At 32.9% G+C, this 16,650-nt stretch overlaps 1 protein-coding gene across 2 annotated transcripts in view; it reads left to right on the top strand.

Annotated features, from left to right (window-relative positions):
- The window catches only part of Chat (Choline acetyltransferase), a 183,944-nt gene that overhangs the window by 160,123 nt on the left and 7,171 nt on the right, over positions 1 to 16,650 (top strand). For both annotated transcript variants that reach the window (XM_072002502.2, XM_072002503.2), the window contains exons 4-9: positions 1,951 to 2,123; positions 6,561 to 6,741; positions 8,976 to 9,150; positions 11,057 to 11,286; positions 13,119 to 13,330; positions 15,000 to 15,122. In XM_072002502.2, the coding sequence (XP_071858603.1) occupies positions 1,951 to 2,123; positions 6,561 to 6,741; positions 8,976 to 9,150; positions 11,057 to 11,286; positions 13,119 to 13,330; positions 15,000 to 15,122 (1,094 nt within the window). The remainder of the gene's footprint in view (positions 1 to 1,950; positions 2,124 to 6,560; positions 6,742 to 8,975; positions 9,151 to 11,056; positions 11,287 to 13,118; positions 13,331 to 14,999; positions 15,123 to 16,650) is intronic.

Raw genomic sequence — 16,650 nt, 5'->3', positions numbered from 1 at the left:
GTTTTACAATTTCGAGAAAATAGAGAAATCAAAGTGATACAATTCGTACCTTAGCTACATAATATTTTCTACGTGAAAATGGAAACTAGAACTCTTGGTGAATATTACAATCCTCTAAACTCTTGTTATTCCTTTCCTATTTATCCTTCTATAGAATTGTCATCTTTTTATTCGACTTCACACAAAATTTCAAGAAGTCATAAAAATTACAGTATTCGTCGTCGAAGAACACTTATGGTTTCTGCAGCTAACATTGGCAAAAATGGACCATTATACAGAGACTAACTTTTTTACTATAGCACAATGCAAGTATATTTATATCAACTTCGGCAGACAGAATGTTTTTAGCTTTGCTTTCCATCGCTCTTATTTCAAATTCATTGCTTTTCGTCTCGTAATGACACTGTAACGTAACCGTACCGTAACTATAATGTAACTATAAAGGCATCAATCATCTTTTATATACATATGTATAAACGTGCTCGAAACCGTAATATCTATAAGCATTTCCAAAGAAAACCCAGTCTATTACATATAACGTGTAAATCTTGAAACTAATCAATAAACATTGCATATAAGTTTCAAGCTTCATCGCCATGACCCAGAATCCTATTCGAAAATGTACTTGCATTTCAAAATGAAACGATAGGGTTCTCGATCGGGTTCAGATCAGAATCCACTGCTGGCCAAAATCATGAAACCACCTTTTTTTTGTAATGGCGACTGTATGAATAGAAGCATTGTCTCGTTAAAAAAAAATGTTTTTTGTCTTCCATTTCAGTTATGTAAGTTATGTAATAATTCACCATGTAACATTTCCTAATATCTTGTAGCGTTCTTTTTAGCTTTTACAAAAACAATTTCACTCAACATATCCAGACATGATCAGTAGTTTCTTGAAAACATTGAAGAAATAATGCAGAAGATGTGTGTGAGATTAAAATTATTCACAGCACTATATATATGTATTTTGAAAATTGTTGTCAATTATTTGGTATTTTTAAATCATAATTTACTATATGCATTATACTTACTTAGAATATTAGAATTTCAATAACAATGTCTCATGGTTTTGCAGAATAATAATTTTAGGATTATGTACATATTTATAAATAATAAATATGTTTTTAACGCCAAATATTAGCTCGGGAATAATGAAGGAAATTTAAAGATAATCCCTGTTGGCAGAATTTGTCAGCTGTGACGCTTTTTTAAAAGTTCAACGAGAATTCCGGTGACGCGTCATTAAATCCGGATTAAACAATGGATTCTCGTTCGAGCGAAACACTTTCGTTTTCACCTCGTTTGCACGTAATTAATTATCGGCGCCATTATATCACAAAAGTGATTAAAAAAACTTACAAAAAAAGTTATTCATATTCTATACAAAATATATGTAAATAAAACATGAAACATAAAATTACTTTTGTATAGCAAAATGACAAATTTGTTATATGTTAACGTTAATAAACACAATTAAATAATAATATGCATTTGTTCCATTAAAAAGTATAGTCGCATATTGTTAATTATTACTCGGTAAAGTCAATGCTATTAGTAGACTACACATTATTATGCAAATTTACATTTTTATGAGTACAAGTGAAAACGTAGAACGGCAGATACGTATATTTGTTTCGTTTACTAAATTTCGGTAAATATTCAATTAGATGTCGACATAATATCTTACGTGAAATTTTTTATACGTTTTAGCATATTGTGTAAAATGATATTTTGTATATATTATTACACATAATATGTTTCAATCTCAGTATGTTTTTGGAAACTATAAAAACTAGAAATAACATCCTGTATAATGAAGTAATAAAAGTAAATGAAATAAATAGAGTAAATAAAGTGACAAAGTAAAATATAATAAATACCTATATAGGGAAAAAAGTGAATGATAATAAATTAAAGTAAAAAAATTCTTCTCTTATCTGTTAACAGGCAACCGATTGGTGGTTAAATGACATGTACCTGTCTGTGCCTCTGGCTTTACCAATTAATAGTAACCCTGGCCTTGCGGCAAGGCCGAAAACATTTAGTAACCAGAAAGAAGCTGCAGTGTTCCTCGCCAGGTTTTTAACAGAGCTGCTAAACTATCAAGAAGTAATAGATAGGTAAGAATAGCCTCTTCGTAATACTTGATGATGGAATTCACAAATTATAAATATGAACCTAATTAAGGAAGTGTTGCGGGTAGAGTGATCTCTTCAAAGAAATCGAACGTATCTATGGAAACACGTTTTAGACAATTTCGATAAGAGAACATTAAAATTTCAGTACCATATTGTAAACCTCGCAGTTTTTGTATACAGAGCCGGACAAAAGTATTTTTACACTTTTGAAAACCGAATAACTTTTTTCAAATTGGGCAAACAATTTTGAAAAAGTTATAATCGGTTGGAACCGCGAGGAAAAGAATGAAAGATACTATTTATAACTTTCTTATGTAATTAAAAAGCAATGAAAATTTAAATAACACATTTTAAAGAGTTATGTTAGCTGTATACGCACTGAAAATTTCGTGGGCATCACTTAAAGTTGCTATGGGTAAAGATGATAAAAATAACATTTAATAAAAATAAAAATATAGATTAAAATAATAAATATACATTTTTTCCCATCTTTCGTTGCCAGTTGTTTATGCATCGATCGATTTCGACGAAATTTTCATCGTGTATATAGCTGACATAACTCCTCAAAATCAGCTGTTTAAATTTTCATTAAATGCCCAGATAAGAAAGTTATAAAAATCTTTCTTTACTTTTTTCTTCGCCATATCGATCAATTGCAAATTGATTGCAATTTTTCTAAAAACTCTTTTTACGCGTCATCTAATAAACTAATACCTCTTCTCGCGAAAGCTCAAATCGTCCCGTGCAATTTGAAAAAAATTACGCTTGAAAAAAGTTATTTTATTTTCAACGATGTTCAAAGATGACTACTTTCGTCCGATACCGTATGTACGTATACATGAAAAATATACATATCGTAATACTATGCGCGTTAATTGCAAAAACCACAATTGTAATCTACACACATTCTGTACAAAACTTGATATATCAAATGTGTACATTAAAATAAATTAAAAAGGTAAGAATAACAAATGGGTAAGAAGATTCGTAAATAAGTAACGTAGCATTATCAGTCGTCATAATATTATGAATATGGATAATGTTATGAATAACGTAATGCTTGAACAAATCAAAGAAGAATGGTCGCCTTTTCTTATGACTCACATTTTTCTTAAGTATAAAAGTCAGAGAGTGGAGGAAAAAGGAAAGAAGGACTGGGGGAGGAGATTCGAAAGTTAGGAGTTTTTTAAAAAAACATCTTTGTCCCGGATACAGTTCGAAGCATCTTAGAAGAGGCTAACTGACGATAAGCTAATCACTGACGCGAGGATTACAGTTGAGGCGGAAAAAGGCGAACGCACATGGAAGAAACTCGGTTCGCACTCGAAGGAAGAGCTTCGTCATTTGAGACGGTGATTCGAGCGGAGGACAAAAAGAAGCCGCAGCAAAATCAATTTAGCGAGGGAGCAGCACGTCTGCGAGGAAATCCGGCTTGTAGGATCCATAGAACGCGGCCATAAAGAGAGACTCGTCGAGACGCAAGCGAAACGCAAAGGATACTTCTGCATAGAAAGCCTCAAAGCCCTCGGTATCCTGTATCCGGACGGGAAGGAACCACCGACTGCGAGTGCCTCTTTCTTTTCGGCAACTAACGCAAATTCGCCGAGACGTACTAAGACTGACAGTGAATCGTATTGCTGCTTTAAAAGATACAGTATTTTCTCCATAATTGGTCGAAAATCGAATTTCCTCGGCGATGAATTATCGGTGTACAGAACTCGATTGTATAACGATAATAATTGTGATAATTATATAATAATGGTGACTGTATAATAAAATAATAAAAGAAAATAGTGCGAGGGTCGACTGACGAAAAGAAACATATCGGTTGGACAATGTTAATGTAACAACGGAACTTTTTTATTTTCAATTTTTTTTGAATAAATCTATTACCGATGTAATTGCGAGATTTTCCTGATTAAACAAGGCCAAACACGATATAATTTGGAGCATATTTGTTTACTGATTGACATTAACTTATTATCTTTCGTTCAACGTGAGTGAAAGTGAAACAGGGATAGAGAATCGATGCACTCGGCAAACATTAAAAGTCCTCGACATGCTGAACCCTTTAACTTAAAAATGAAGCTTTCTTATTTTTAACTTGTGATCAATGAAATTTTTACCAACATGTTTGTTACCTTTTTCTGATTAAAACGACACCAAACACGATATAATTTGACGCATATTTGCTTACTCTATACATGATAATCAAATACATATCGGTAAGTGTATAATAAATATAATTATGTCGTGTTTGGTCTCATTTTAATCAGAAAAGTCTCACAAATACGGCAATAAAAGTTTAATTTAAAAAGCGTCAAAAATAAAAAAGTTTCACTTTTAAATTTGTATCTACGTACATCGTCTCAGCGATATCTGACATTGGATCACGTTACACCACTCGACCACCGCGGGTTGTCGAACTTCTCGATGCGTTAAGGGAAACCCCCTCCCCGTGGTGGGATGACGACCATGCAATTAACGAGAGGTTATTTTTCTGCAATTATCGCCTGTTTACTGTACATGTAAATGTAATTTAAGCTATATCATGTTTCGTCTCATTTTAACTAGAAAAATCTCACAAATATGTTAGTAAAATTTTTATTTTAAACAATCAAAAATAGAAAAGTTTCATCATTGTCTCATGGGTAATTAGCATTGTTTTATGGACAATTGAATTCGGATCAGGTTACACATTTCAGTTTTAACTTTTTTATAGTTGTTGAGGGGAACTCCACTCAATAGTGGAGATGATGATCGAAAGTTACGAAAAACATAATAGCTATAAATTATAGAAAAAGTACTGTAGTTCTTTTTCTTCGATTTGGCCATTGAAGAAATTGCAGCAATAAGGAATTAGACTTCATTTTGTATACGTATTAATCATATATTATTAGATGTATACAAATGAATAATCAAAATTTTTCGGTGGAGCTAGAAGTTTATTTAAAAAATTAGATTATTATTCAAACAAAGTATTTGTCTTTATTTTCTATGACCTTAATGATGAATTTCATTATGGAAAAAAGGAACGTTCAAAACAAAGAAGAACGTCCTGTGAAATTGCTGCACGACAACACTGGATCATACTGCTTCTACGACAGAAGACGTGGCAACGAGTCTTGTCTCGTCAACGAGACGTGCTGCTGTAATCAGTTTATTCGCTAGACATTATTCCTTTGGATGACTACCAGTTCCGATCACTGCAACACGCTTTATTCGATGCCCACTTTTTCAACTAGTCACCAGATGGAATAAATCGTTGAAGATCAGATCTCGTCTGAAGATACATTTGACATAATTCATCGTTTCGCTGATAGATCGCTCAAAATTATAGAAAGCAACGGCAAATAGTTTGACTGAATAATATTCTGTATCTTTTCTCAAGTAAACTTTAGGTTTCGTTGAAAAATTAGAGTTATACATTTGTATACCTAATATCTATAGAATGCACACTTGCACAATGTCGCTTATTCATATGGGACAGCGTAGAAGTTCAAACAGGCGTGTTAAAGACGTTGACATCACTTCACATGACGCTCTGTTTATCGTTTCTTCGGTCGATAACACAATGAGCGAGACAGTAGTACCGTCTTTCGACGCACAAGGTATAATTAATAAGCTTTAGCCGTTGAGGGCGCAAAACTCACTGAAATTTTGCATAAATCGCGACTACAGTTTGGGGATGAAACATTATCAAGAACCCGAGTGTTTGCTTGACGTAAATCGTTTTCCAGTGGACCTCGATACGTTCAAAACACGTCCGTGACGCTCCGAGACAAGTGTAACGCCAGCAAACATCGATGCTGTTGGGGAACTAATCGAACACGATCGACGCATAACAATCGACGAAATCTGCTCGAAAGTTAATATTAGTCATGGAAACGTGGTTTCCATCATTCAGAAAGAGCTAAAGTTCCGCAAGATCGCGATTACTTAAAGAGGATCAGGAGAACGACGTTTCAACAGCAACGAGGAAATAGAGTAGTAATTCGCGTGCAATTGGCTTCTGACTCAGCCCTCCACTTTCTACGAAGCTGGAATGAAAAAATTACCGATCCTCTGGCAAAAGTATATAGAAACAAATGGAACGTACGTCAAAAAATAACTCGATTGTTTTTCCTGAAATATTTTACTGAAATATAAAACTATAATATATAAATGCAAAACTATAAAATATTTTTAAATAAAGTTATTTTAAATGAATTATTAAATAAAGCTATACAAAATATAAAGAAATATAAAGTTCGTTTTATACCTGACTGTATATGTATCTATCGCGTAAAAAAAAAAATACGAACTTTCATTCAGTCAATGATAAAGCAAACAGGAGCAAAAATTCTTGCAAGAGGAAGATCGATAGCTGCGATAGTGAGATTATTAAAATTGTACAAGTGCAATATTTTCTTATCGCAGATCCGGTTTGGAAATTGAACAAGTGAAGTCGAAAGATGGAAAGACTATGCAACCTCTGTGCATGGCGCAGCATTACCAAATGTACCGAATATATCGACGACCAGGGTCAAACGGTGACGAGCAAGTTATTCTTGATAGAACTACATCGGGCAATCATATCATCGTTGCTCACCATAATCAGGTATATTTCTAAATACTTGAAACGAAACATTTTACGTGAAATTTTAGCGATGTGATTTAAGGACCTTTAGTAATGAGCAAATACATTCTATTGTTTTTACTAGGTCTTTTCGCCACTATATCAATTTTTTTGGTAGTAGGATTCGTGACTATGTTAATAGATGAAATTTATACTTAAATTTCGAACATACATTTGAAGCTACCGTGATATTTAATGACCAAGTAAAGATGGAATTAATAAAAATTTATTAAGAATCTGGTCTGTCTAAATACGCATGCTTTGCGTCCAATGAATTTTTCTATATCTATAGATCCTTCTTATATTCAGATGTTACATTTATACATGCACATTTATAAATTTATACATATTTATTGACTTTTTACATTTACCTATATATGTATCTATCTAAACATTTTTATCTGCCATACGTACGCATCCAGTGTGTTCGTTTCAAGTATATACATATATATATGTATGCTTATGTATATATATATCATATATCAGATATATCATATATATCTATCATATATATCATATATATCATTTCTGTAATTACCAAAAATATGAAAAAATGTTTCAGACAAAAGTTGTATGGTATCGACTTAACTATTGTATTTAAAAGTAAATTATTCCATTGAAAACTGTATTGTATTTAAAGCTATATGATTTCACTTTCGTATGAGCTCTCTACAGAAAAACTGATTACACCTGATTAAGTCTCCTTCGATACTACACAACTTTTGTCTGAAATATCTTTTTGTACTTTTGATACTTACGTATCAAATAATTGCGTAGACATTTGCATAAAAAGCTTGCGTGTATACATTTAACGCGGACATATTGTATACGTCAGTACATATTAAAACAAATCTTTTCAAATAATATCCAATTGAAGATCTTTTGTTCTCCTTTGTCATTCTTATTTCTTTTCGTTTCATATTTATTTTACAGAAATACCGTTTCACGCCAGCTGTTCCACTCATACACGTGCAATTTGATTCCTATTTACGCTTTACTTATTTTAAGTTATGCAAGCTTAAGTAAGTGCACGAATATTTCATAATATTAATTAATAATGTAACTATTTTCTAATATAATTTGATCCAGTAATTAAGAGTTTCTCAACCAACGTTTTCCTCACCTAAAATTACTTGCCTCTCAGAATTGAAGAAGAAGACAAAATTTTTAAATGATCTCATCATTTAAAACTGGAAATTGTAAGAAATACAAATCTGAAAAAGAATTACCTTCTTAATACGGTACTAGTTCTTTTTTCGCTGTTTCAAATTTTCCTATATACATAATTCGTATATTTTATATGTACATATATGGTTATAAAATATGAAAACATTGATAAACATTTTATAGATACAGTTCAAAGATTATAAATATAAACAGTACAAGAATGCACTTTGCGAAATTGAATTTCGGACTCTGGAATTGAAAGATTAGACGAACACAAGTTATTCACTCATATATTACGTATATAAAATACATACATAATGTGACAAAGAAACACTTGAAGCTGCCAAAAATAAATATATATATATATATACGTAGATGTAAGCTAGATATCAACATATTACACACATATATTTTTATCAGCAGTCGTGCACGTTAAAAGACTGAAAACAAACCTCAAAGTTAGTTTTCGAAATCTCCAATATGAATCATCGAAACGTTCTGGTAAAAAAACTCTGTAAGTGCTAAGAAACAAATTGTTCAGGTGGAAAAGAAATCTTATCGATGTTACACATTGACGTAGTCGAAATTCATAAAAAAAAAATAGTATCTGGAGAAAAACCTATATGTGCCACCTCTTAGTTGTAAAAAAGAATGTTCCATTCTTTTAGATAGATAGCATAGACAAAAGCCAAGAGACAATTAACTAATGTTTATTGGCACAGTTTTCTCTGTAAAGGCGACGTTGTGACATCATCTTCTGGTATTATTACTAACTGTTTAGAAAAAAAAATTGTACTTAAATTCTGTACCTCAGTATTCCCATTGATATGTGAAACATTTTCCACCAAAAGATCAGAATTTTTCAATTGTGGCACTTACAGTGTTTTCTACAAACACTCTTCCATTAATTTAATCGAATAAAGCAATAATACCACAGTGTGCAAACTAATTTGACATTCACAAAATCGTTATTTTCTCATCACTCCAATATTTAACGAGATACTTGGATTAATAGATATGTATAATTCAGAGAGTGTACTTTTTCACAGTTTTATAGCGTGCCTGTTAGGGCTTCCGACCGGGGTCGCATAACTGAAGCCGAATTGGTTCAACAAATTCTAAAGATCATGGCAACTAAAGCTGACCCTAGAACTCCGCCAGTCGGTATCCTCACAACGATGAAAAGGCCAGCTTGGGCAAAAGCTAGAGAAGAATTACTCAGACGTACGTATGTTTATAATTTCCTCTTTAACAGTAATTATGCGATTAATTTACCAATATAACATCCTTGCAATAGTCACACTGATAAATTAATACAGGAATTAAAACATACAATTAAAAATAAAATCTTAGAGTTATAGAGCTTTCGACTTACCGAAATTTCCGAGTAAAAGAAGGTTAACGAATGAAAATTCGACATGCGGAAGCTTCGTACGAAGGCACAATTTAGTATTTTAAGCTTCCGCTTAGAACACATTTTATTCGATATACACAAATGCAGAAGCTACAGACGTGGAACATGATGGCATTTACGCATTCGACTGATGAAGAACGATTAGCCTTTTACGCGCGTGCACAAAGGGCGAAGCAGTAAGAATACGGCTTGTGTCGTCTTACGTTATTAGAAACGATTCTAACGGTTAGAAGAAAGGAGACAATATCGAAGGATTGTTTTCTCACATCTTGTGATACGCCGCATAGCTATAGGCACATTTCGACTTGCAGAGATAAATTCCGACCTGCAAAGGTCTGGCTATTGTAAATTCGAGTTTCAGAGCTAAAATAACGCATCTGGACAGGTGGCAAATAATTCGAGTTCAAGTGAGTTTTATCTCGACTTCTAGAGGTTTTCGCAGCACAAATGAATAAAGTTGTAGTCTTATAGAGATTTTCGAACTATAGAATTTATTAGATTGTAGCATATTATAAAATATTAAAGAAAAAAAAACAAGAAACATTTATATCCATTTGCTGATGTCGATATATTCTGTACAAGCGAAGGTACGACTCACACCATTGCCAAGCAGTTAGAATAATCTTGTTGCAAGTTCTCTGGCAACCCTTTCTGCTTCGTACCCTCCCACGGCATAATTAACCGGCTGTTCTGCTCTCGCCAATATTCGCAATATTCCCATTATCCTCGTAATCCGACCTTACCCAACGACAACCTACGACCTACGTCTATAAATCGAATGAAGGTGTAACAAGCTAACGACGATACGTGGTTGGGTTCGTTTCCTCGTTGTGCAGAGCAAGTATCTTTAACCCTTTATCAAGTCCTTATCTTCAACCGAAAAATTTTATTATGTATACCAGCCAATAAACGACACTTCCAAAATTTTTACAAATTAAAGTTTATGCTTCTTGTCTTAAGAAGGAAAAGATTATAAATGTTTGTAGATTTATCTATATGTATGCAATAGTCTTATGTATATGTATGCAATTGTTGTATTCCATGTTTTATTACTAAAGATTCTAGTTTACACGATTATAAAGTAATTATTAAATTTGCAATTTTTGTTTCACTGCATTAAAGTTTGATTTGGAACAACTTCATACTAGATTGACAAAAAATAAAACGGAAAAGGTAATTTATAGCTATTTCTAATTTGAAAGGTAATAAAATGGAACATTTCACGAACCGTTTTACGAACAAAATTGTGTTATATTAACGTTATTATGTTTGCTAGAATTTTCGTGCACAAGTTAGCAAATTTTTGTAAATAAGCATTCATATTGAATCGAGAAACGAGGAATAAAAATTATTGAGCTCAAACGAGTCGACTAAAAAAAATTTTAAATAACATTAAATTTTGAAAAATTTTAAGATATTCTGTATGCCTATATTTATTTTGTCTCGATTACCAACGATAAAATTTATAAATTCAGACTTTGCTGAAGCAATACATTTTAAAGTTACATACATCACTAAGCGCTCTTATAACGTCGACAATGTATCGACAGTATGTCATTTTCTTGGAAGAATCGTTGCTAGTCAATTGTGCGCGATTTTCCCTCGCCCTACTAAATACACACTGAAGAAATACATTCTAATAGGAAACTGGAATTACGTGAGTAATAAATGGTAATACGACCAAAAGAAAAAAATAAAGGCAAAAGAATTTTACAGACGAGCAAAATCGGCACAATCTGGAATTGCTGGAGAGATGTCTGTGCGTGGTATGCATCGACGACGATGTACTGCCAGCAACGTTCAATAATCCCCTGAACAAGGAAGATCGATGGATCGGCGACCGAGATTACGCTAACGTGCTTCATCATGTTCTCCACGGCGGAGGTTCCAGACATTTGGGTGCGAATCGTTGGTTCGATAAAACTTTCCATGCTATTCTTGGCAAGGTATATACCTACCTACAACTACACGCTATGTCCGATTAAGAGAAAGATTGTAGTTTCACATTGAAGCAACAACTTTTTCTCCGCGCAACGTTATTTCTGCCCACTCGAGAGTTATTCTTATTCGAGCGATCTTTTTCATTTTCCCATCCAAGTTCCTAGGTCGGTTTGTCATTCCGCATAGGAATGGGAAGAAAACTTGGAAAATATATGTACACATACATAATTAGTGGTTACTTGAATGATAATATAGTCGTTACTTCTATTACGGTCGCTAGCGCATTTTCATGATAATTTGTAATTTCCCTCTTTCTGCTTTCGTTTCACGCTATTTGAGCCAATGAAGCATCCTGATCGCTTTATCCTTTCTCCCGATCCAATATCCTGTCTAGATCCACCGAATTCGTAATAAACAATAACGATTAATGTATCCTTCGTGTGTCAACTTGACACAATGATAGAACGTCGATAAGATGGAAATGATTGGAGATATTTTGTACACAACACTGTAAGTGGAACAATTGAAAACTGTTGCTCTTTTATCGCGTAATGACCTAGTTACTAATGGGAATACTGTACTATAAAATTGAAGAGATAATTTCTATTTGTAAATAATTACTATAATAAATAATTCATATAATAATACTTATTATTATTAAAATAATTATAAAATAAATAAATAAATAACATGATAATAAATAATATGAAATATAATAAATAATTATTTCCAAATAATGACTACTACTCCAACATTGTCTCTGCATATACAAACAATATTGCACTCAATATAGGTGCCATCAAGCAATAGACATGCGATAGACGTGCTCGAACACATAGACATTAAATATCACTAATTTTATAACAATTCTTACTCGGAACGTTATAAAATATAGTTTAATAATAAAAGCAAAAAGAACATTTTGAAAAACTATATTTTTTTGTTTTTATATAAGTTATTTAGAGCTAAACAGGATTGGTACTTACAATGCATGCAAATTTAAAATGGATGATACATTCAGTTTTTTCTACAACTAAGAGCAACATACTCTGCAACAAGAGCACATACTACATTACAATTCCCTTTCTGATGAACATTAGTTCTAAAAATGGAAAATTTTGTGACGCATTTGGATTATTTCGTACATTTAAGATCTTATAATAATCAAAACAAATGAAATTTCGACAATAAGTTCCAGAAGGTGTCTCTCTGTGCTAAAAAGTTTTATGTTTCACACTTAGTATTGTGTACGAGAAATGTTCAATCGTTTCTTGGTTTTTTTCTATGCCATCTGTCTAAATGAATGGAACATCGAGTTTTTCTTACAACTAACGGGTGATATATACGAGCTTTCCCACGGATACACTTTTCTTTTTCGTAAATTTGGACTACATTGTCGCGTGAGATTTCTTTTCCTTCTTCTCTATTGATTCTTATATCTTTTCTTATAGAAAGTAAAAACTAACTATTATTTATTATTTAACAAAATTATTTATTATAGAAATAACAATTAGAAAGAGAAATTGCATTTCGATCCTGTACTGCAGTATTATCACGTAGAACATTTTCCGCTAAAAAATCAAAATTTTCCAATTTTCGCGCTTACAGTGTTTTCTACAAACGCTCTTCAATTCTCCTTCACAAGTGGTAGATTTCGTTCGCGTGTCAAAGTCAGCAAGTTTCAGGAAAATTGTTCTGTAAATGGCGGAATAATATAATATTCTACCGGAAAAGTGTGTCAAATTGAAACGAGGGCGGCTGAGGGTTAGATCGACTATTGCGCGTTTCATCTTCTCACGTTATTTGTACACTCTATTTCACTTGTTTGCTTACCAAGGACGGAATGTGGGGCATGAACTACGAACATTCGGCCGGTGAAGGTCCAGCAATTTTTATCACATTCGAAGAACTAACAGAAAAGGTCGATGCCATGTCACCACCTGAGGAAATTACGGTACCTTCGCATCTACCTGCGCCAGAAAAACTGGAATGGCACCTATCCGAACAAAGCCTCAACGATATCCGAGATGCGATGATATCTTTTGACGCGTGAGTAACGATGAAACGTGTATTCAGTGTCATCGAGACGTTCAAACGAACATTCTCGATTGTCAAAAAACTTCGTAGTTAAACTTTACGTTTCCTGACATCTTATACTATCGTCCGGTTCCTAAAGTCTTAATCTCAACATTCTGAAGAACGAAGCAAAGCAATTTTCTTATCCTTCACTTTCATCATATTTTGAGTGATGGAATCTTTACATCGTTTAAAATCTATATTACTTTCATGTATCTTAATTTTGCACTTGTATATAGATTGCATTTCGTATACAGATTGAGATTTTTGCACTCACGATCAATAACGATACTAACCCTTAACGCTCCGATTTTCAATTATAAATATCGACCGGCAACTCCAACTTATTCTCATCATGCTTCATAAAACTTGTAAGTTTTTAAGTGTCAAGTTTTAACATGTTGATCGCCACGTCACCCATATCTGTGTGACGGGCATGTTTTCATGGGGGCCCGTAACCCAAATATGGGTGACGTTCTTCTTGTTCAAGTTAATTAAATATAGGATATTATATATAGGATATACAACATAAAAATACTAAAAACACATTATACCATAATTTGTTTTTTATTAATTTTTATTAATTTTATTTTAATTTATATTCTGGATAAAATATTACATTATGCTATATCACATGGTATTCGTTAAAACATTCTAAACATATTTGGGACAATTTTGGACACTTCGAACAATATGTTGTAGTTCTTTTTACGTTTTTTCTTGCTTCTTGGCGTGCGACAGTTTGCCTCTTCTTCTCATAACATGGGGCGCATATCCTTCTTATGGGCTTGCCCTGCTGATTCTTACGAATCTCCAAATGATGGAACACCTTCGTTTTTTTCCGATGGTTGTTGGGCACAGTATTTTCTGAGGACACATCGGACCATTGGGAAACGAAAATTTCTCGAAATTTTCTTATCTGTATTTTTTTGTTTGTGACTGTTTAGTACACAATATGAGCAGTTACTATAGTTGTTCCTAAGAGTAAATGTAGTGATAATTTTCGATACTACTTGATGCTTTTCCGTATCGTAGTGGCATATGAGACCATCTGGTCACTTCTGTCGATACCAGCTTTTCCATTATTGTATACTACTCTCCTCACTTTCAAATATATTTTCACGCTGTCTACTGAACATTTTGAGGATGAAAAGATCACTGATATGCGTCTCACAAGAAGTATGCTTCTCGACTAAATGAAAGATCTGGGATATCTGCCATGAGAGCGTACCGACCGTAGGATTTGGGCCCCGCGGAAAACTTTGCCGAATTATGCTGGACGACTAACGTTAACATGTTGACTGCCACGACACCCGTATTCGGGCGTCGCTTATTTGACTACTTGCGAAGGATCGTCGTAGGTATTTGAAAAGATATTCCAGAGAAAATAATAAAACTATTGAATTGTTATAAAAGTAATACGAAAATGGTTTATTAAAGAATAGAGCGCCGCACGTCGGTGATGAATGAGAGGCACACTTAGGGCGTTAAGGGTTAAACATTTAGAAGAAACAAACTTGATCGAATATTTTAGTCGTTTATATCAATAACAGATGTTAATAATAACATATAATTATTAATTAAATATAGTCAATAATAATAATATATAATATGTAATATATAATAATAATTGTATTAATAGACTAGTGGAGGACCTGGACCTTTGTATTTTATGGTTTCAAGAATATTCGAAGGAATTTATAAAATCCCACAAGATTAGTCCGGATGTTTATATACAACTAGCATTACAATTTACACACTTTAGGTAAGTACCTATTTTATATTCAATAGTTGCCATTTTTTCTATATTCATTGTTTACTGCGAACAAATTTAAATTGCTAAAAGTATCCATACGGTGAGATACAAAATTAAATCATACAACGAAAGAATTTATCTTAGAGGTTTTAATCTTTAACACGTTGAATGCCACGCTAGTTTTACAGGAATTGCCCGTGGCGTCATGATGAATTTTTTATTATCTGATATATATAATGTTGAAATATTACTTACAAGAGATAAGTTACTGTGTATAATCATGTTTAATGAATTTATCTCACAAGGGTCACCAGTGACCCCCGTGGCGCTGAAGTGCGATTTCGCGCGATTCACTTATTTTTTGCAATTATCAATTATCTCAGATTATTTCTTCGTGTTACTAAATAATCGTTCCACATGTTTATTCTTGTCGAGAGCGTCTAACAATCAGCTAAGAGCATTTATTATGCTTTTATTTGCTATACAAATTTTTGCACTTCATGTTTTCTATTTTTTAGTTAGCCCTTAAAGTTAATATAATTTCAAATGGAGATTATGCGTCAAGCAATTCCACTGATGATACATTTTTAGCAAATCCCTCCAAACGATGTCGAGTACTGTTAGACAGAGGAAAATTCCTCGAGCAGTTTATCCGATATGATAATAGCAATATGCACACATAGTAGGTCTATATTTCATGTATAAATAAAGCTATTTTTATATGTTTTATATTGCATTAATTTCGTCACATCGTTGTAGTAACGATGGTAATAATGAAAAATTTATAATTATTGACATTTGTTCAAATTATGTATCCTACTAATATTGGCGCGCCGGTTACCAATGACCCCCACGGCGCTACCGACAAGTTATCACCGGTGACCCCCGTGGCATTCAACGTGTTAAGCATTTTTTACTTCACTCTGTGAACATTTAGCTTCTAAACTTGAGCTTCGGCCGCTTCATTAATATCCTGCACGCTTATCGATTGACAAAAAAGATAATAAACTCATCTATCGATTTACACAAGACGTTTTTTATACGGATGACATTGCGTAAAAAGAAGCTGTTAGTACAAGGCAAGCACGTGGAAAGAAGAATGTTATAAACAAAAATTTTACTAGCATTCGGAAAATTTAGAGGATTTTAATGCGTGTGTGTTTGTATGTTAAATTGTAAGAAAAAATCGAATAGTGCGCTATGTGTAACTCTTTACATAGTCTACAACTGCATAAATATTCGAGATATACATAGTTACTATTTACTATTTACGAAGTCAAAATGGTCCTCGCTTATGTCAACACGCTGCTCAAAACAATTACGTTCTAATTATTATATGTTCGTTCTTCCTGTTACTGCGACATTTTATATACATTCCATGCGTTCTTTTATGCTATGTTAGTTTATTTGCCAAATTATTGTCTTAAATGTATTACAATGTCATACGAATAACATATCATATTAAGTCTATATGGCTTGTTCGTTTTTAATCGTTTGGTTGATGCGATAGAACCATTCATAAGAGCGATTTTTTAAT

Source organism: Bombus fervidus, chromosome 4 (assembly GCF_041682495.2).
Source record: "Bombus fervidus isolate BK054 chromosome 4, iyBomFerv1, whole genome shotgun sequence".
NCBI lineage: Eukaryota > Metazoa > Arthropoda > Insecta > Hymenoptera > Apidae > Bombus > Bombus fervidus.
This window is presented reverse-complemented; position numbering and strand designations above follow the sequence as displayed.